This window comes from Enhydra lutris, unplaced genomic scaffold (assembly GCF_002288905.1).
Source record: "Enhydra lutris kenyoni isolate GAN:26980312 unplaced genomic scaffold, ASM228890v2 scaffoldscaffold13, whole genome shotgun sequence".
Taxonomy (NCBI): Eukaryota; Metazoa; Chordata; class Mammalia; order Carnivora; family Mustelidae; genus Enhydra; species Enhydra lutris.
In genome coordinates, this window is record NW_019154097.1 from 5249632 (window position 1) to 5271450 (window position 21819).

The window sequence follows — 21819 nt, forward strand, 5'->3', positions numbered from 1 at the left end:
CCTCTCAAACCCATTAACATCAGCCACACTGGCAGCCTGTCCAGGCCACAGAGAGCCAGGTAAAGGCGGGGCAGTGTCCGGAATGGAGATGGCCAGCTCCAGAGACCCAGCCAGCAGACGCACACGGGGGTTGAGAAAAACCAACTGGGAAGATTATCATCTTTGTAATCCCGGGGTTGGGGGGGGGCACCATACTCCTTCCTCCCAGCCCCAAGGGCAGAGATGAGATGATTCACTTCCTCAACCCCCAGCATCACCACTGCTGGAGGCCTTCCTGGGAAAGTGTGCACAGCCCTTCCAGAAGCCACCTGCTGACCTCTCAGGGCAGGGCACCAGACACCCCCTCCCGACCACCCCCAGTGCTCTGGTGCAGAGGGAACAAGGACATGCACACACCCTTCACGTCCTGCCCTCAGGCATCAGATCTGCACAGGGGTCTTCTCACACACCACCAAGCTCAGGCCACAAGGGTTGTGCCAGGCCCACTCTCCTCCTGCCAAGTGGTGAAGATGAGGGCAGGCCAGTGGGAAGCCCCCAGTTCCCAGCTCGCAGCCCCGCTGCCTCTCCCAGAGCAATCAGCCCCTGCCCGCGTCCCCTCCACCTGGGGACTCAGGGGCTCTGCAGGTAAGCAGGTGCTCAGTGGGCATCTTCACTTCCGCCCCTGACTGATCGCCCCACAGCAGAGCCCGGCGGGTTCACCCCGGACAAGGCTGCGTGGCCATCTCTTACCTTCATCCCTCTTGCGCTTGTTGGTGTCGGCGCTGGGGGACGTGATGCCCAGGATGCCGCTGATGGAGTACGAGGAGCCGGCCGAGTCCGTGCTCACCGAGGACACCTGCGTCACGGAGCCCGTGGACACTGCGCAGAGGGAGAGGGGCGGTCAGGGCTGCAGGAGCGGGCGGCGCTTTGGGCCACCAGCCCAAACAAAGGCGCTCGCCCTGCACTGGGCTGATGCGACTGCTGAGCAGGGGAGTGCGGGGCGCAGGGAGTATGTGCTGAGGACACTCGCCCCAGGGCAGCCGCTAAACCTGGGCTATGTGAGCAGCCCCCAGGGGGCTGTTTGCCCAGGTTTTCTGCTGCTGGGGGCGGTGAGAGGGAGAGGATGGGCTGCCAAGAGGACTGGCGGTGCAGAAGGGAGCTCAGGACAGTGTCAGAAGGGCACTCGTTCCAATCCCAGCCTGTCCAAGGATGCAGGAAGCTGAGGAATGGAGAAGAGAGAGAGGGGGGAGCTAGGGCCCACCACCAGCCACAGCTAAAATAAAAAGACCTAGATGACTCATTGAGCAGGTTCAGTCCCTGCTACAAATCCACCCCTCCATGAAGACGGGAGGGCCTGCACATTCCTACATACAGCCAACAAAACTCCAAACAGTAATCCATCCCTTCTTTTTATAGTTCCTCACCCTTTTCTCCTTCCAGTTTACCTGGATTCTAATATTTAATATTAATTATGTAATAATGATAGGCTATAGAATGGACTCTATATTGTGCACACATCCTAATCACTGATATATAGAATAATGATAATTAACGTTTTCAGAGAACTTCCTCTGTGCCAGGCATTACTGAAGCATTTTTTGATTTAATTCTAAGAACAATCCTATAAGGGAGGCAGTATTATTAGCTCGTTGGAAAGGTAAGGGAACCAAGGCCCAGAGAACGGTAAGTGACTTGCCCAAGGCCACAGAGCTCAGAAACTGAAGTCTGAACCTCTCGAGTAACCTGTTCCTCGTTAAGGAATCATTGAAGACAATTCTATGCTTCACATTAGTGCAGTGCTTTTCATCTGACGGTTCTAACAACCTAAAATGCTATTATTTTCCCCCTTTGGTAAACGAGGCTCCACAGGTGAAGGGATTTATTTGCTCGGTGTCATCTAGCCAGTAAGCAGTAGCCCTAGAGCTTAGCCTCGGGTCTGCTGACCTCAAGTCTAGACTTCCCCCTGTCCGGAAATGGGCCGGGGTTAGTCACTTAGGGTGACTGAAGCCAGGTCTCTACATTCCTAAGGATAAGCATGGGGGAGGGGAAGTTTCATGCAAGTCTCACATTAACTCCTAACCCCAGAGTCCAAGGGAAAGACCAGTCAGTCAGTCGTCAGGGTCCTCTCAAGCTCTCCAGCTGAATTTCCATTTCTGGGCTGTGGGAATTCTTTCTTGGTTCATTAAAACCTACAAACCAATCTCAGACACATTTCCTTGGGCTATAACTAGCTGGAGGCAGGTGGAGCCGCCTTTGACTCTAAAGTGTAGGAAATTACGAGAAATGGTGGTGATTGCATGAGAAGCTGTTTGTTGCTTTCCTTGGAGCATATCCAGCTCTTGCTCCTACAGACCTAGAGGGAACAGTGCCTTTCTTCTCATATTTGAGTTAGATTTTTAGATCTTCCTTAGGAGACACAGAAGTAGAAATCGTTAACTTCTCTTTTCCTTCACCAGAAGAGGCTCCTCAAAATAGATTTATGCAAATCTCACAACCTTTTCTGTATTAAGGTGCAAAGAACAGAGGAAGAAAGAAGATCACAAGTCACTTGGTACTTTAAAAAACAACCACCACGTACAATCAAGGCTCGCCATGTTGCCAACAGAGCCAATGACATTTTGTGATTGCACTAGACTCCCAAGACCCAAGTTCCAGTCCTGGCTCGGCTCTGCCACATACAAAGCAGGGTGCCCTTGGGCTAGTTAATCAATCTCTCAACTTCTATTTCCTCTGCCCTCAGTAACTTTGTAAGCTATAAGGGGCTGTACACATATAAGATGGATCTTTTATAAAAATTGCTGAGATGAAACAAAGCATTCTGCTGACCTACAAGTAGAACTGTTCCTCTAACCCAACTGTAGCACTAGTATCAGTACTTAGTCTGATACTCATTGTTCCCTGATCTGAAACAGTTAAAGCTACAAGTGAAAAATCTCAGCCACAAACATTTCCCCAGGAACCCTCCTCAATCCTCTTCACCCCAGCTCAAGAGAGCTGGTAGTTCCCTTCCTTTGGCTCACACAGTGCCCTGTACTTTCTTCTTGAGTCTTATCTCAGTGTTTTGCAAACTTCTCTTACATTCCCTGCTCAGACTGAGAAGCCCTTGAGATCGGGGATTAAGTCCTGCCTCCTTTAAAACACCAGTCTCCTACAAAGCAGGGGCTTAGCAAACACTTTCTGAATGGACTACTAAAGAAAAGTTATTTATTTATTCATTTATTATTTATTTACTTTTAATTTATTTATTTAAATTTAAATACAATTAACACATAATGTATTGTTTGTTTTAGGGGTACAGGTCTGTGATTCATCAGTCTTATATAATTATTTTAGGGGCACCTGGGTGGCTCAGTCAGTTAAACATCCACCTTCGGTTCAGGACATGATTTCAGGGTCCTGGGATGGAGCCCCTGCATTGGGCTCCCTGCTCAGCAGGAAACCTGCTTCTCCCTCTCTCTCTGCCCCTCCCCCCTGCTCATGTTCTCTCTCTCTCAAATAAATAAATAAAATCTTAAAAAAAAAAAAGGAATTATTTTATGGTAGGGAGGAATTCTATCTTACCTTCATCCAAAGAGGCAACCATGGAGGACCAAAACCTCAGGGAGCATCTCATTTGTGTCCCTCAGTCCACAAATGGGGAAACTAAGGCTCAGAGAAGTAAAGGGACTTACACAGTTCACTGGATGAGTTCGTGGCAGAGCTGGCAGAGCCTGGCCTCTGCCCATTCTCGCATCACCATGGGAAGTTCAAGTTTGCAGTTAAAGAGGGAGTGACATTACACAGTCTGAGACATTATTAAGTGACAGTAATAGGGACTGTCAGAGGCTTACTGAATGGCCACCACTCTTTTATAGGAGAACAACCTTAGCCCCAGTGACATATGTCATTGTCATCTCACAGTCTTTGTGGGGAAAGGAAAGGCACAGGGAAACTTCTGGACTCCTCAAAAGGACCCCCAGGCTTCCAAGCAACGCTCCCTCAGACTATCCCCCGTGAGTGTCAAAACCCCCACAGCAGCCCTCAATCGTTCACAGAGTACATGAGATCGAAGCGAGAGAGGAGAGAGAGAAAGAGAGAGAAAAGTTTGGGAAGTTTTGCCACATCTTCACTCAAGACTGCAAGTGCACAAAGAATTGTGGAAGGGCTGGTTGATAGAAGAAAAAAACACATTCAAAACTACTTACTGACTAATGATGCAGAAAATGTTATGAATAAGTATCCCTTTCTTGATTTATTACTTTAATTATCTGACATTCTATAGACCCCCATTAGTGGATTTTTTTTTTTTTTTTGGCTTAGATTTCAATTTTCTGTCTCATGGTGAAAGCTATTTATCATAATAATCAGTAAAATTCAAAACCTTTTAGCAGTATTTATAAAATTCATTTACCAGGTTCAGCCCTTGGAGAATGACAAAGAAGGCGCATTAGTACGTGTGCCGAAGTGTTTTATGCAGAATTATCTGTCCATAAGAATGATTAAAAGTTCTTTAGAATATTTGGAGCCCATTAGATTTTTAAATTTTTTTTAAAAGTTCTTCTTACCTATGCTGTGACTGGAAGCTGGGACTGGCTGGTTGGGTGGTTGTTGTACTTTCGTCCGGATGATCCTGTGGACAGGTGGGAAAGAAATAAATGGTTATTTGCCATCATGGAGAAGATATCTCAACTAGCTCTGCACGGACAACCAGTAAAGCCATATCAAGCGGGGGCAGAGAAGGAGGGAGGTTATGACCCTAGATTGGGAGTTAGAGGGTTCAAAGAGCTATGGACTAGTGCCAACTCAGCCCCTACCTCCCTGGGTGTCTTGGGATAAATTGTGCCCCTGTCTGGGATTCGAGGGTCTCTTCTGTAGAAAAAGGGTGATATGTTAGTGTTACGAATGGGCATCTTCTTTCCTCTAGAGCAGCTGCAGCTCCTGAAAGAACCTCCTGAGTGATGTTAGGGAGTTTCTTCCCTTCCCTGGAACTGTGCCCCTCCTCGGTGGAATGACAGGACTGAACCAGGTCACCTCTCTGTTCCCTAGGGGCCCATGTGCTCTTGTTTTCTCTGCCTTAGAGAGCCATAGAACGAGTCACATCCCCACCTGTCAAAAATTATCAAGGAAGTGGATGTTTATTGCTCTCAAACTAAAAAGGGTTAAAGGGCTGGCTTGGCTTTGCTACAAGGAGCCTTCCAAAGTTGTCTTGTACAAAAATCTCATGCTTAAGCTCCAACAGGGCCAGGAACCAGGGGTGTTCTGGCCTGTCTTTCCAGAGACCTCGCTCTAGTTCTAATATGATGAACTTGATTGTGACCCTGGGCAAGTCCACTCCTTTGTGGGCCCCAGGACAACGAGGGAGTTGGAACAGATCACTCTACTTACTTTGAGTAATTAAATCCTTTTTTTGGGAAAAAGTCTTCCAGAAAAGCCTATTGTATAAAAGGGGTAAGAGCAGTACTGCCTTCCCTTTGCACCTGCTGGCTCTGATGTTCCTCACAGAGCACTGGACTCTGGGAAGCTCAGTCTGTAAATTTCTACCTGGAACAACACACTCATATAGGCCTCCTCCATGAGACCCCAAGCCCTGTGTGTCATAGGGCACGCAACCAGGGCCAGGCCAGAAGCCCCTGCGGGGTCTACAAGAAAGTTTCTTCCCTGGCATTTGGGAAAAGTGTGGGTGGTAATACAACTTTTCTTTGGAAAAGTTCTACTTCAGCCTCTATTACCTTTTAAAAGAAATTAGAGTTTTTATTTTCTTTTTTTTTTAAGATTTTATTTATTTATTTTGACAGAGAGAAAGAGCACAGGTAGACAGAGTGGCCAGCAGAGGGAGAGGGAGAAGGGAGAAGCAAGCTCTCTGCTGAATGGGGAGCCCGACATGGGACTCGATCCCAGGACTCTGGGGTCATGACTTGAGCTGAAGGCAGCGGCTTAATGGACTGAGCCACCCAGGTGCCCCTAGAGTTTTGTTTTGTTTTTTAATTATAAAAGCAATTTTGTGCTTATTGTAGACTATTAGGGCAATAAATAAAGAAGAATAAATAGAAGAAGGATAAAGAAAGAAAGAAGATATCTAAAATCACATTTCAGTGTATTTCCTTTATGCTAACATTCCTATGCATATGAAGAAATATCCATTTTCTGATAGCAAAATCAGGATTAAACCATGTACACAGTGTGTATCCCGCTCTCTTCACTCCATGCCATAGGAGAGGCTTTTTCACATTCCAGACCATTATTTCTGGAAGTCCAAGTTGCAAGCTGCCCTGGGTCTCCAGCCTGAACAAATGGAGAGCAGTGAGGATACCGTGGCTGAGTTATGGCCTCCGCCCTCTGCGATCTCACAGCTCAGTGGTGGGCACCCAGGCTGCTCAGCATGCTCGGCTGAGAGCCTGGAACGAATATTTCCCTTCCCACCACAGCCCAACCACGGGTCCTCTGGAGTCCAGGCCCTTGAACCTCCAGGGTCCTTTGCCCCTTCCTATGAGTCAGTGTAAGTGTTGCAGCAAATGTATTCGGTACTTGTTTGTTTTCTCCAATATTCAAACAGCTTATTTTAACTCAGCAAACACAGAACATATTCACAAGGACCTGGGAGGGAGGTAGTCTTTTGGAACCAACTGGAATTAAGCTAGAATCTGATCCAATTTTTAGTATTTTTGTGTATGTCACCTTCTTTGTGCATGTCACCTTCTTTGTGCATACATGCGTGTTTGTGTACAGAGACAGAGCTCAGTGTGAATATATGGATACACCAGATGTAAATGTAGTTTATCCATGCTATGGTTTATATATGTACAAAAATATGGTGACGTATTTCAAAACTATTTCCCATTACTTCCAGTCCTAACTGGACTGGAAAAGTCCTAACTTTTCAAAGAATTGTCTGGCCATTAAATTTAAGCGAAGAAAATTTTATTTTCCTTATTTTTCTTTCAATGTGTTTATAAATCATTTGGTAAGACATTATCAATTGTTATAAATCACTGAGAGGCAGCTGCAGCTATTAGTTAAATACACAGGCTCTGCAGGATGCCTGGGTGGCTCCGTCAGTTAAGTGGTGGTTAAGGGACTGCCTTTGCTCTGGTCATGATCCCAGGATCCTGGGATCAAGCCCCACTTCGGGCTTCCTGCTCAGCAGTGGGGGGACCTGCTTCTCCCTCTCCCTCTGCTGCTCCCCCTGCCTGTGCTCTCCTGCTCTCTCTCTGTGTCAAATAAATAAATAAAATCTTTAAAAAAAAAAAATTATATAAATACATATATACATACATACACACACACAGGCTCCAGAATCAGACTACTAGTGTTTGGATCCCAGTTTTCCAACTTGCCAGCTGCATGTCCTAGAGTAAATTACTTAACCTCTCTGTGTCTCAGTTTCTTCACCTGCAAAGTGGGACTAAGAATCATTCCCACCTCATTGGGTTATTATGATAATTTAACTAATTAATTATTTAGAAGAGCAGCTACTACATAGTAAATTCTCTATAAATGCTAGCTATTATTTTCAGTAGTATCTTCATAACAACTAAAGACTAGCTTCAACCTTAAAAGGTCCATATTTTCCACAAATGCCTTAAAAACACATGGGCTCCCCCTGGGAGTGGGGCAGGAGATCGCTGCCATCCCCACACCCTATTTTTAAGGCTGTAGTGGGGTCGTCCTCCATAGGTGAGACCAGAGTATAGGGAACCCTCCAAAGCTGTCCCCAAAGATAGAGATTTTGTCCATCTGCTTGCAGCAGCTGCCAAAAAAAAAAAAAAAAAAAAAGAACAAAGAACAAAGAGCATTATCTTCCACTGTGAAGAAATGGCAGTGGGAATAATAAGACTAATTGATTCATAGCAATTCTTTAAAAATTAAAAATTAACAAAAAAAATTTTTTTAAGATTTTATTTATTTATTTGACAGAGAGAGATCACAAGTAGGCAGAGAGTCAGGCAGAGAGAGGGGGAAGCAGGCTCCCCGCCGAGCAGAGAGCCCCATGCGGGGCTCGATCCCAGGACCCCGAGATCACAACCCGAGCCGAAGGCAGAGCCTAACCCACTGAGCCACCTAGGTGACCCAAAAATTAACAAAAAAAAAAATTTTTTTTAAATTAACAAGCGATCGGGCGCCTGGGTGGCTCAGTGGGTTAAGCCATTGCCTTCGGCTCAGGTCATGATCTCAGGGTCCTAGGATCGAGTCCCGCATCGGGCTCTCTGCTCAGCAGGGAGCCTGCTTCCCTCTCTCTCTCTGCCTGCCTCTCTGCCTACTTGTGATCTCTCTCTGTCAAATAAATAAATAAAATCTTTAAAAAAAAATTAACAAGCGATCATCAAGACTCATCACAATAAGAGTCACACTCTGGACCTTTTCTAAATCACAGACAGTCTGGCTAACTGGCACATAACACTAAAAGGTCTATCCTCTACTTTGCTGTGCATGAGCACGACCCTGGGTGCCATGTGAACATCCTAGATGGTCCAACAGGGAAGAGAGTCCGGCAGTCAGCCAGTTCCTCCAAACTGGGAAACCAAAGCCCAGAGTGCTCAAGTGACTTGCCCAGGGTCACACAGCCGGTCAGACTTTCAGCCAGACTTCCAGGCCCCATCCCTGAGAACTTTTATTTGGACCACAAAGAATGAAAAAAGAGGAAGCAGTCCCTCTGCTAAATATTTCCTATATGAGACGTAAAGCCTATGTGGATTCCAAATCCATTTAGAAGATGAAGGACTAATGTCCCAGGGACTTTGGGTATTACAGGCACTTGTAAGGATCGATTTCAACATAACCCTCACTTCTCTGAAAGACAGGTCTTCTCAGACACATCCCCCATCCCCCCCCATACACAATTACACTGAAAGAGAAAATCAGGAAATCATGCACCTTTAGAAAGGAAATAGGAAGACAGAGCTATGGAGATTCCACATCTACGGCACTAATGAAACCACCATTAGACAGTAAGAATCCTGGGCCATCGGTTGTGCTAAGAATCCACAACCAAGGGTCCAACTGGGCCATGCTGGGAGCGGCCCCACAAGAGACACCCAGGCCAGCAACCGAAGTGGAGAAGAAAGAGGGAATGGGTAAACAATCTCAGAAGCCTTGCTGCCCAAGTTCAGAGGAAGAGCAGAGTTCACAGACTAGCTCCCTCAGGCCACATCCGTCCCTGAACAAGCTTTGTTTAGCTGCACGATTATTTGTTTTTATTTGAATTAGTTGCCAATATTTGCAAGGTGGGGGGCACCTGGGTGGCTCAGTCGTTAAGCATCTGCCTTCGGTTCAGGTCATGATCCCAGATCCTGGGATCGAGCCCCATCCTGGGCTCCCTGCTCCATGGGGAGCCTGCTTCTCCCTCTCCCACTCCCTCTGCTGTGTTCCCTCTCTCACTGTATCTCTGTCAACTAGATAAATAAAATCTTTTAAAAAAAATATTTGCTAGGTGGGAACTTTTACATAAATACGTGGATCTGTAGCTTCCCTTGAAAAATCCGAACACCTAGCCATGCTGACCCCACGTTCCCACATGACCACAACCAACTGTTGGTTAAATTGGTTAAAAAGAACTGTCTAAAGAGAGACAACAAAAGAGAACTGTCCTTCTAGCTGGGAACGCCATGCACAGTGCCCACCACTTGGCCACTGATTTAGAGCCACGGGCCTCAAACAGAGGCCGGCTCCATTCCACCTGTCTCTGCCAGCTCTCCGACAGTCACCTCCAACGGACACTCAGGCTGGAATCTAAAGATCCTTGGGGCAGCATCCCAGTGCTAACTTGTCCTTAGGAAGCGATATAAATGTGATGTCTCATGTCCCAGGAAATCACCCACACACTCAGCACAACAGGTGCTGTGGCACTGAACTCCACGTCAGTCATGGGTTCCCCGGGCTGGTCTCCCAGGAGACAGCAGGAAGGCATACGCTTGTGGGGGAGGACAGTGGAGATGACACTGCGGCCACCAGAATAGCTACCAATCCAGCCACTGATCCCTCGTTAGCTGTTAAAATAGGGGAATCGTGAGAAGTTGCCTCCAACAAAGGCAGGGGCTGGGAGAGGAATCTGTGGACATTTGCAAGATGGTCCTTTCGAACCTGCATCCGTTTGAACACAGCTCAGCAGCTTTGCCTTCATATGGAGAATAAAACTGCTGGGATGGCTCGGGCTTCCTTGGCTGGAGGGGGGAGGGCGGGCAGCAACAGACAGCGTCCCACACCTCTTCTATCCGCATCGCTGGGTTGGTTGGCTAAAGACCACAAAGAACTCTGGGTAAAGAATGGAGTAAGGAGCCAGAGTGCGCTCCCAGACAAGAGCCCCCGGAGAGGTACACAGGAGAGGGTTTCGGGTCCCCGCGGGAGCTGCAGACAGGCAGCAAAGTGCACAGAGATGGAGTGGGAATGACTGTTTTACTCCCCCTTGATTCTCTTCTCTCAGATCCTCAGTCCTGTCCCTGGCAGAGTCCTACAGGGCAGTGCCATGAGACAGGCCCTCCTGGGTTCGACTCCCAGATCTACCTCAAAATCATCACTCCTGGGGCGCCTGGGTGGCTCAGTGGGTTAAAGCCTCTGCCTTGGCTCAGGTCATGATCCCAGGGTTCTGGGATCCAGCCCCGGGCTCTCTGCTCAGCAGGGAACCTGCTTCCTCCTCTCTCTCTCCCTGCCTCTCTGCCTACTTGTGATCTGTCAAATAAGTAAATAAAAATCTTTTTAAAAAGTTTTAAAAATTTTTAAAATCATCACTCCTCTGTACTCCCCTTCTGGGCCTCAGATTCTTTATCTGCCACAGAACCAAGATAAGCCTCTAGGGCTAACGGAGACCACAGGCGCAAAAACACCTCAGAGGCACCGCCACCACAGCGGACACCCAGGAGGCCCTTGAGGCCAGCCACGGCCCCAGCCACAAGCAACCAGCAGGCAACTTTAAGAGTGGAAGGAGTCTGGCAAACCCTGGGCCTGCCTTCCTGGCAGCATTCGGCCAATGCTGAGGACCACGTGGCCCTTCAGTTCTGCCATGCTGTCTGTCTGTCCCAGCTCCAGCCTCTCCCTATCACCTCACAGCCACCCCACTTCACGGGTTCCATCACTGCCTGGCTACCACAGGCATTAGAGTTTGGGACTCCCACGTGCAACCTAAAGTTCTCTTTCAAACCACCAATTACAGTCACACCCTACACTGGCAACTCTGTGGGCCCTCAAAGCCTGACCATGGGTTTGACAGAAGTTTCTCTGCAGAGCAGGCGTCTGCTGCTTCCCTGCTTCTAGGCATCACACGCCTCACTCTACATTAGGGCTTTTGGAGACGTGGGGGAAAAGTCATATTGCTTTGCGTGGTGGAATTCCTACAATAAAGCCAGAGGCAGAGGACTCACAAAGCACACTGGAGTCCCTCATAATCCAGAAAAACAACAGGAGTATCCCCCCCTCCAAACCCACCACAATCTTTGCTATCTCCTCAGCTAATTTGGGCTGGTCAGACTTCTACTACGCACCAGAATCCCACCCTAGACAAGGAGGCCTTCTAGAGACTAAGAGACAATGAGCCCGATTTCCCTCTCTCATCTCAGCACTTTGATGTCAGAGCCAATGTAAAGATTTGCTGAGAGAAAGAAAACAGGCTAATGGTAATAAAATGGCAGGACTCGGAACATCAACACATGGGGCGCCTGGGTGGCTCAGTCGGTTAAGGCTCTGCCTTCGGCTCAGGTCATGATGCCAGGGTCCTGGGACCAAGTCCTGCACTGGGCTCCCTGCCCAGCAGGGAGCCTGCTTCTCCCTTTCCCTCTGCCTGTTGCTCCCCATGCTTGTGCTCTCTCTTTCTCCCTCTTTGTGTCAAATAAATAAAATCTTTTAAAAGGGCATTAAAAATTTGCTTTAAAAAAATAAACCAACCCAGCAACACAGACACTCACACAGTGATTCTACGCATTTGAATCATCCCAGAAGGAACACCCAGCAGGCCCAGAAGAGATCTCTGAGACATTGTAGTCTAATCACCTCTTTCTACCGGGTGTGAGGGGTCTCTTATGCCCACACAGGCTCTGCACTGACAAGGGTCAGGTGTGACTTTGGAGAAATGGGAACTGGTCAAGTTTTCACCCTGCTGGCTTCTCTTTTCTTTGTGGAGTTTAGACAACGGTCATTTCAGTTTATCTCGTAATTTCATCCTTGACCTCTGTGGGTTTAGATAGAGCTGAGACTGCACCGTCTACAATAGAACACTTTCTTTCAGGACTTGTTAAAGCTTTGAGAGCTCCGTCAGATACCTCCAGGGTCAGACTACAGAGAAGAAGGTGACTCTGTGGCTCCTGGGAGAATCCCAGGCCTGGTACCCATGGCATTTCTCTGGTTCTTTCTCTCCATGGGTGAGATTGAGCAGAACTGGGTAGAGGGCAGCCCCCCAACTCCACAGCATCTTAGTATCCTGGATGTCACTCTTGGATATCACAGACCCACATCAGAATCTCCAAGGTCTGGGGCTCTCAGAGACAGGAAGAGCTTTGTCAGGGTCACACTTGGAGCTTCAGACAGAGCTGGGACCAGGAAGTGAATACCCCAACCTCAAGTCCAGGCTCTGTTTTCCACACTCAGTGGCTCAACCTCTGCCCAAAATGAAGGCAGGGATTTTCTTCCTGGGAAGCTCTGATATAGGCCAGTGCTAAGACTTTGAGCATGGGCTTACAAATAAAGTGACATTTGTGGGGCCTGATCAGGACAATTCCCTGCTAAGTGCTCCACACACAGAGACGGGTGGGAAAGGGAGTGATAAAGCACTCTGGGCTCAGAAGAATCTCAAGCAGATTGGGTACTGACATGGCCTTCCCTCCCTGGGCCTAGAACTCCTGCCCACTTTGGAAAGACAAGAAAGGTGATAGAGAGGTCTACAGAGGCCCACGAGCCCCCTCCTCCTGTCTGATAACCCCTAAGGGGCCTTGATGAATGGAGAGACCAGATCCCTAGGAAAGGTACCCACAGAGCCTCCAGGATGCCTCACTCCACCCAGATCCCTAGCCCCCCACTGGCAACAGCCCCTCACCTGTTGATGGAACTGACGCTGGGCACCGTGTCATTGTCACACACCCGTTCCGCCAGCAGCCGGTCCCTGATCTCCCAGGCAAACATGGTGGGATTTTGGCGTTTATACTCAGCGATTTTTTCCACCACTTTGGGCGTGGCGACCTTTGGTTTGGATCCTCCAATTACTCCAGGCTTGATGCTCCCCGTCTCATAATACCTAGGACCCAAGGAGAAAGGAGCTTAGCCATGAGGAACCAGCAAAATGATGTTTACAACAAAATAGTTACTCTGTCCTGGAAGCATCTGGCTCTGTGCTGTGCAGTTCACCAGCCACTAGACATACAGAGCTTTTAAACATCTGAAATATGACTCATTTGAATTGAGGTGTACTATAAGTGTAAAATACACACCAGACTGTCAAAACTTAGTAGAAAAAAAAGAACAGGGGTGCCTGAGTGGCTCAGTGGGTTAAGCCTCTGCCTTCAGCTCAGGTCATGGTCTCAGGGTCCTGGGATCGAGCCCTGCATGGGGCTTTCTGCTCAGCAGGGAACCTGCTTCCCCCTCCCTCTCTGCCTGCCTCTCTGCCTACTTGTGATCTTTCTCTCTGTGTCAAATAAATTAATAGAATCTTAAAAAAAAAAGAACATAAAATACCTCATTAATAGTTTTTATATTGGTCATATGCTGAAGTGATCACATTGTTCATATACTGGGCTAAGCAAACTATGTAAAATTAATTGTACCTGTTTATTTTTCCCTTTTTTAATATACTACCAGAAAATTTTAAATTTCAAGAGTGGCTCACATTCTGTTTCTGTTGGACAGGGCTACTCCAGATGCCATGCATTAATTAGTTAATTAACTCTATCACATTTATCTACCAATTTACGATTTACAGAAAACTTTCAAGTCAGCTTTCCTATTTGATCTCCACAAGAGTTCTCTTTTTTTTTTTTTCAAAGATTTTATTTATTTGTCAGAGAGAGAGAGAGCACACAAGCAGGCAGAGTGGCAGGCAGAGGCAGAGAGAGAAGCAGGCTCCCTGCCGAGCAAGGAGCCCAATGCGGGACTCAATCCCAGGTCCCTGGGATCATGACCTGAGCCAAGGCAGCAGCTTAACCAACTGAGCCACCCAGGCATCCCTGATCTCCACAACAGTTCTCAAGCACATAAATATTTTGAACAAATGAATGAAGAATGAATAAATGGTTCCCCATTGATAGGTATAAAACAGAGATTCATAGAGGTTAAATGGTTTGTCCAGGATCACGCAAGACCCACTAGCCAAACCAGGATGGAAGCCCAGCCTCCTGAGCTAAAATTTCTCCAGGAAGTTGGCCTGTGCCTTTAACTGACCAGCACTCATATCCCCTAGCAGATTCCATCTGCATTCTGTGAAACTGTCCCCTAAAATGTAACTTCTTTTTTTTTTTTCCCTGAGATTAAAATGATAATCCTGGTGTCAAATTAAAAGGAGGGCTGGATTCCAGAATTAACTGGAAATATGTGTTATATAGAAGTCAAAACCCAAGCAATAAAAAAAAGCCAACCACAAGTCACTACAGCTTCTTCCAGGGACCTCCCCTGAGGTAAATCGCTGTTTCTAAGGACATTTCCATGCTATCAGCTCTTCCTCGTTAACACAAATAGGATGTCAGGGTTTTACAGTAAAACCGAGACCGGGGAGAAGAGTGCCGTGAAAGATCATTTCAGGGAAAAAAAAATTACTTGATTCCTTTTCTTAATCTGAGACTTTACTGGATGTTTCTCAACATTTACAGAGGAATTCTTGACTTCTCTTGCAAAGGAGATTATCTTGCAGTTGAGAATATTTTTAGCCAAGAAAACATTTTAGAAATGACTGGTAATTTTTATTATTATTATTATTTTTTAAGTAAACCCTGCATCCAACGTGAGACCAGGACCCACAACCCCGAGATCAAGAGTCACACACTCCACCGACAGAGCCAGCCAGGTGCCCCCATGACTTGTGATTTTTCAACCTACCAAGAGTTTATGATAGGTAAGGGGAAGAGGTGATTCTCCTATGGGACGGATGGGAAGTGTTACCCAAGAGCAAGGACTAGTTACATTTAAAGAGATGCTGAAGGGGAGCCTGGGTGGCTCAGTTGTTAAGCATCTGCCTTCACCTCAGGTCATGATCTGGGATCCTAGGCTCCCTGCTCAGCGGGAAGCCTGCTTCTCCCTCTCCCATTTCCCCTGCTTGTGTTCCCTCTCTCCCTGTGTCTCTCTCTGTCAGATAAATAAATAAAATCTTGAAAAAATAAATAAATAAAGAGATGCTAAAATTCTCAGCCTGGGTAAATCTGGTTAGGGCCAAGTTAATAGATATTCTAGAAATAAATGAAATAATTTTGGGAACAGTGATACGGAAATGGAAATTCTGTTTTTCATTGAGAAGAGCGAGTCATGTACAAACACGGACCATAGGGGAAAACTCGACCTTTCCTCCCTCTTTCTGTAATTTCTGAAAAATTGTAACTAGTCGCAAACAGGCTTTAAGAACTATCCAAGAAAATGCTATTTTGCCAGCAGTTTCAAGGCACACAGGCGTCTCTGAGGCTTCCGAGTTTCCTTCTAACTTTACAATAAAGAGTCGTTTCTTACTGATAACAAGAGTAACTCCTTACCCATGCACAGCGCTCTAAAGGTTACAGAGCCCTTCCTCAAATCTTCCCCATCCTCCCAACAATCCTAAGAGGCCAGCAGGGTTTTATGGAAGGGGAAACAGGATTAGAAGAGTGAGCCCCTTGCCCAACTTCTGGAAGTCAGAGCCAGTCCCAGCTCTCAGATGTGACTCTGAAGCCAGTCTTCTTCCCACTAGAGCACACGTCTGCTGTGAAGTGGGAACAATAATGATGAACCCTCCCACCTGCAGAAAGCTTTCCCCTTTACCAGGCAGTTCACATGCAGCTTTGCCCTCACTCACCGGCCGCGGAGTGCCTGTTACAGGCACTGTCTTGGGGCAGAGCTTACAGACACATAGACAACCCGGGGCTGAGTACTCACAACATACTAGGGGAAGGAGCCCGCGGTGCTCCCGCAGCTGCTGAGAGCGCAGAGGGAGGGAGCTGCCCCTCCCCCAGCTCCTGTCCGGCTTGTCTCCATCTGGCAGGGGGAGTGGTCGCACCCAGGGCTCTTGGCCCATCTCACCTGAGCACCACCACCCACTGCAGACCGAGGTCTTAACGCGATACCGCTCTGTCTCCCTTTTGCCTGACCCTTAGAAGGCCACCCTGAGACCCCAGGGGAGACCGCAGTTGGCAACTGTGTAAAGTGAGGACTCCCATGAAGAACTGCTCTTCCCTATCAGCGTAACCTCCACACAGCCTTTTGGCCTACACGCCACCAACAGACGGCAGCCGCCAACAAGAGGAACGCTAGTTTGGGAGTAAATAGGTGGGCGTGTCCCCCCGGGGCTCTATGAAGCTGTGTGACCTTGGCCAAATCGCCTAGCCTCTCTGGGCCTCTGTTGCCCCATTTGTATAATAAGAGGAGGATGTCTGCCCAGCCTGCCTCAGAGGAGAAAGGCAGAAACGCAGAATGAGTAAGAGAAAGCTTTGCAAAACATAAAGAGCACGTGTTGCGGATTAAAATCTTCTGCATGTTTATTACTGTGTAACATACCACCCAGTTCCAAATGGTCTGAACCTCCCAGCCAGACTCCAGTGAAAGAAGACAAGAGCCAGGCTTTCTGGGTGGATTTAAATGGGCCTCACATGCCACCAGGCTGTGCCTCTCAAGCCCCTCCTGAGCCTCGAGCTCTGTGGACTGAATGCCCACACTCCTGGCAAACCGCCACCTTCCCAAGATGACGGGGGTCTCTGCCCCCAGGGACTCTGACTGCCTTGTCATACAGCCTCTGAAAACCACAGCCACCACACACAACACACTCTCTATAATCTGTCACTCCAAGTGTGCCCATCAAATTCTTCGGTGACCAAAAAAAAAAAAAAAAAGAAAAAAAGTCAGTGGATGGAACAGCCCCAGTTCAGAAATTCCCAGTCACACTGTTTTAGGGCTGAACTTGTTTCTTAAAAGGCAGTTCTAATTAGAGTGACATTTTGTCCACTGTGGTTCTTAGTTATGAAAATAATGAGCTATGAAATTCCAATTTATTGTTGACAACTTAAACGGCCAGGCACCCGAGCGGCGCATAACTTCCGAGTGCCACTCTACCTAGTGACAAATCTATTCTGGGCTTCCGGAGGCTGCCCACTGGGCCGGGGAGGGTCCTTGTCCCCTTCAGTCTCCAGGGGCGGTCTGGAGGGCTCCGGGGCACCAGAACATGACGACCCAGCATCTAGACGTCCCCTCTGAGAAGGGCTTGGTGTCTCACCCTGAGAAGATTTCAAACAGCGAGCAAGATGTCGGCTCAGCAACGATGTCTCAGCAAAAACAAAGGAAGGGCCTTCTTTTTGCTCTCTCTCCCTCTGTGCAATGAAGAGGCTTCCCAAGAAGATAGCTAAGACCCACTTGGCTCTCAAAGTCTGACACTGAGATAGTCTAAAATATTTCTTTCCTCTCTCTCTCTCTTTCTCTCCTTCTGTCTTGTCTTCATTGCTCTATTCTATTCTCTGTTTTAAAATCAATCATTCTCTTTTCATTTCCCTCTCCTCAATTTTTCTTCTCTTATTTTCACTCTCATCCTCCTGCCTACAACCACCATCTAACAAGAGCACCAGGCTGATGTCCAGCCTTCCTCCTTGAACTCTGGCTGGGACTCATTTGCTCCTGAGTGCTAAACAGGAGTGGAGCCCAGAGCCTCCTCCCTGGTTGTGAGATGACCTGGGGTGGACAGGGAATAAGAAACAAACGCAAGGATCAAAGTCCCCAAAGGGGATCCCAGACCCCTGGCCTTGAAACTTCTTCCCTTGGCCTCCAGCAAGGCTCCCCAAGGTTAGAAACTGCTTTTCCTTCCATCTAAGAACATGTCTTAAATTCCAGCAGATGAAAGGAAGAGAGCATGCAGAAAACCACAATGTCACTGACATACTTCAAAATATTTATTTTCTATTCAGGCAACTGTTCTCAAATCATAATGCAAGCTACAGGACCAAAGTTGCTTTCTGACCCTGGGAGGAAAATCCTGAGAGAACATTGAACAGCTGGACCTGAGAATACTCCGGCTGCCAGGGCAGACCTCTAGCAACTTCACATGCCCAGAAAAAACCCTGCGGCTTTGGCTTTCGGGTGTGCTGAGATGCCGATGGTCTAAGGGTCCTTGAGGCCTCCTCCCAGTCCAAGAGGACTGACTGGCTGGGTGGACTAGGGTCAGTCACCTGCCCTCTGTAGATTTGTTTCCTCCTCTTAAAACATGCTTCCCTGGATCACACTGAGGCTCTCCTGAGAAAATAAACAGGCATGCTCAAAAGCTGGGCTATCTAGCCCTCTGGGAGAATTGGCATTGTTGGTATTTTGCTGGCAGCAAATCGACAGGTCAAGTGGCAACTTGGAAATGTCAGCTTCGAGAGTTAGTGTGTGTTTGGTGGGTTTTTTTCCCCGCTCTAATAACACTTAGGATGCGTGTCACTGTGAAGGAAACAAAACGTATAGGAGGAAAATACTACAGCCCAACGTAAGGAGGTTGATGATACCCCAACACTGAAAATAACAGCTGACTTTTAAAAATGGAATGCGCTTTTTGAAAACGTTCAGATAAAATATTGATAATGTGATTTTATGACTTGTGGATTTTCCGCCCAGCCCTGCTCAGGCCCCGGGCTCACCCAAGATGTGCAAGGGAAATTCCCAAGAACCTCTTCTTCGTGGGTCCTTTGGAATAATTCACCAGGCTTTCAGAAAACATGTCATTCTTCCTGATTGAGTCACCCCATTCCACGAGGCACTCGAAATGGGGGTTTCCCCGGGCTCCTTTGACTTGAATGGCCTTGAAAGGGCTTTGCAAACTCTAAAGTATTAGGCATGTTAGCGAAGTGCTACCATGATTTTCAATACGACGTGGGCACATTGGACAGCTGCTGGGTCATGTTTTAGGTCATTATTGAAAAAAATCAAGGGAAGCCTGCAGCTTCTGCCTTTACCTGCCGAGAATTTTGCTGACACAACCATGGCTGACTCGAAGCTGCCTTGAGATGTCACAGGGCCTGACACCTTGATGAGCGAGTTCCACTATCCTTTGGCGGACTACATCCGGGAGTGGCCGTCCATTCACAAAAACCCCCCCAAGCTGATTCACTCCTCCATGTCCTGAAACAGATCAGAAACAAAAGGCGAGGGAAAGGGTGGTTAGAATCAGTCACATAGTAGTACTAGAAGCGCTGTTAACAAGCACCCAGAGCCTCTCTGATCAGAAATGGCCGCAGGCTGCCTATCTTGAGCCTGGAGTCTGATCGTGCAGGCTTCCCGAGCACCTTGCTTTTTAAAATTAACCTTTGCCTTTGTCCATCTTCAGCCAGTCAGTCGGGCTATTGATAACAAACATCCCCGTACTATGTTTCCTTTAGTTGCTAAATTGTAATTTCCTTTAGTTGCACCTTGTAATTTTTTGTTAACAATGGAGTATGTAAAAGACCCCAATCTACACTAGAAACATAACTTACTACATGCACGATGCTAAGCTCTAAGGAAGACCCTGGGGAGAAAATATGTTTTAAAATGCATCAACTGTAAAGAGATTTTTAAAAACGAAACTCTTTTCCTTTTAACAAATATCTGTAAAAGTGAAAAGGACTACTCCAATAAACTAGATCTCACACGGGAAAAAAAAATTTTTTTAATCAGCAATCTGATTCAAGGGCTAAGGACTTAAACATTTTTGTTTAAATAATGTCTACATGGTACTAAAACAAAATCCAACCACTGCCTTGATCACAAACAAACAAACAAACAAAAACCCTTTTCTTTAAAAAGATGGGGCTCATCCCTCAATAAAGGGGAAAAATAAACAAAAAAGGGGAGGCTAACACGCAGACTTGACCACTGTACCCTCCCAGAGCACACAAAAGAAATGGGTCAGAGGATCACATTCCACTCTACCACACCAGGATTTGTTATAAAGAGTTTCCCTGGAAATTCTGAAGTGTTTTTGCAATTGACAAGCAGCTTCAAGTTGATTTGGAGCGGGGGGTGGGGATAAAGAAGCTGGAGAAAGCTTCCGAGTCCCAGGTTTTACAAGCGCTCTGAGATGGATTTTAAGCCAAAGGAGTCTGGGAAAGTATCTTCTCCACCCAATAAGCTCCCTTCTCTTATATCAAAGTCCATCTGGAGGGAAACAGGGATCCAAGTAAATGAAGAGCAGAACCAGTAAACACAGAGTGACCCAGTATAGCAACATCATTGACCTTGTAGCTGTTAATCAGCCATTAACTGACATTGCTGAGGACAGTCAAAAGCCAAAATCCAAGTCCAAGCATTTATTTACCAATGCTGCTGGTAGCTCAGAGGCCACCGATGGGGAAAGCTCCATCTAAACTGGGACTTGCCTGGGATTAGACTATACCAGGGAAGCTAGGCAACTCAGACATCGCTCTCTCACTCACGTGTGCGTGCACGCGCACGCACACATACATACACACACACACACTCCAATTCTAAAACATAAAATAGCCTCCTCATCTTAGCTATGCCCCCTCAACACTCAATATCTATCTAGGTTTATGAACATCTGAAAAAAAAAAGGGGGGGGGAAACACCCATAATATAACCTATTTCCTTAAAACTGCCAAAGCAATTCACTGCCGTTTTCCAAGAGGTTCCTAACTGAATATTTCCCAGAATTTCCGAGCTCAGGCTGATTTCAAGGAAAAACACAATTTTATAGGTAACGACGGTACTTAATTCCAATTCTTAGCTGAATTTCTTGATTTTCAAAATGAGCTTTAATTGGCTTTGATCGTTCTAAAACACCCCAGACATAAGAAAAAGGAAAACCATCCCAAACAGGATTTCGCAGTTAGAAACAAAACTGTATAGTTCACCTAAAACAGAAAGATTACAGCCACCCCTGGTCAAGGGCCTTAGAAAGTCTTTGTTCCGAGATTGGGAGCACCTGATAAAAAAAGATTGTACAGATCTTCAGAGAACAGGCTGGATTGAAGAAAGTAAATTCAGAATTTGTACAAGCTCATCTGAGGACGGAAAAGAAGCTAAAAGCGTCCAGCACACTTTTGAGATAACCTATTAGTCCAGGCCTTGAGACCCATTTGCAATTGCTTGTTCCCTATGCCCCTGGCAATTTGAACTTTCTGCCCAAAACGCAATGACAACCTTCAGAGGACTTAAATTCCAAGAGCAGTCCTCCAGGACATTTGTGAGCTTTTGGGAACTTTTGCAACATGGAAAAAAATCCCAAGGGTTGGACACTCTAACTGACAGCAGGTCCCAAACCCTCTACTTTTGACCACAAAGACAAGGCTACCTATGTTCTTCCACAGTCTGATCCATATAAGCACAGAGCTCACACTAGACTCAGGATGACCTGGGAGCGCCCTATCCCCCTCAACTTCCCAGAAAGGCTCCCAAACTCACTTGGCTAGGTCTTTTCTGCCTCAGTCACAGTCCTAGCCAATAGAGCATTTTCAAGGGTGGTGGGGAGGTAATTTACCTGGTCCGAGAAGGCAATGTCTCCCACTTATCCCGAGATTGGAAAGAAGTAAAACCTGAAGCCTGAGAGAGGGAGGCAGGATGGGGAAAGAAAAGAGGAAAAGTGAGGGGAAGGATGCAAAGCGTGGAAACTAAATGAAACAGACAGCAAGGACAGAGAGCGAGGAAGGGAAGTCTCAGGTTAGAAAGGCAGAGGAGGAGAGAAAGGAATGGATCAGCTAGTACCAGCAAAGGAAAGAAAGGTGAGTGTGGTGTACGTTGGGAGGCAAGAAGACCAGA

At 47.0% G+C, this 21819-nt stretch overlaps 1 protein-coding gene across 2 annotated transcripts in view; it reads right to left on the reverse strand.

The window, feature by feature from the left end:
- The window catches only part of LOC111145877 (paired box 5), a 191327-nt gene that overhangs the window by 158279 nt on the left and 11229 nt on the right, over nucleotides 1–21819 (reverse strand). For both annotated transcript variants that reach the window (XM_022501163.1, XM_022501162.1), the window contains exons 2-5: nucleotides 19020–19185; nucleotides 12974–13171; nucleotides 4524–4588; nucleotides 730–858 (exon numbers count right to left, since the gene is read on the reverse strand). In XM_022501163.1, coding sequence (XP_022356871.1) covers nucleotides 730–858; nucleotides 4524–4588; nucleotides 12974–13171; nucleotides 19020–19185 — 558 coding nt within the window. The remainder of the gene's footprint in view (nucleotides 1–729; nucleotides 859–4523; nucleotides 4589–12973; nucleotides 13172–19019; nucleotides 19186–21819) is intronic.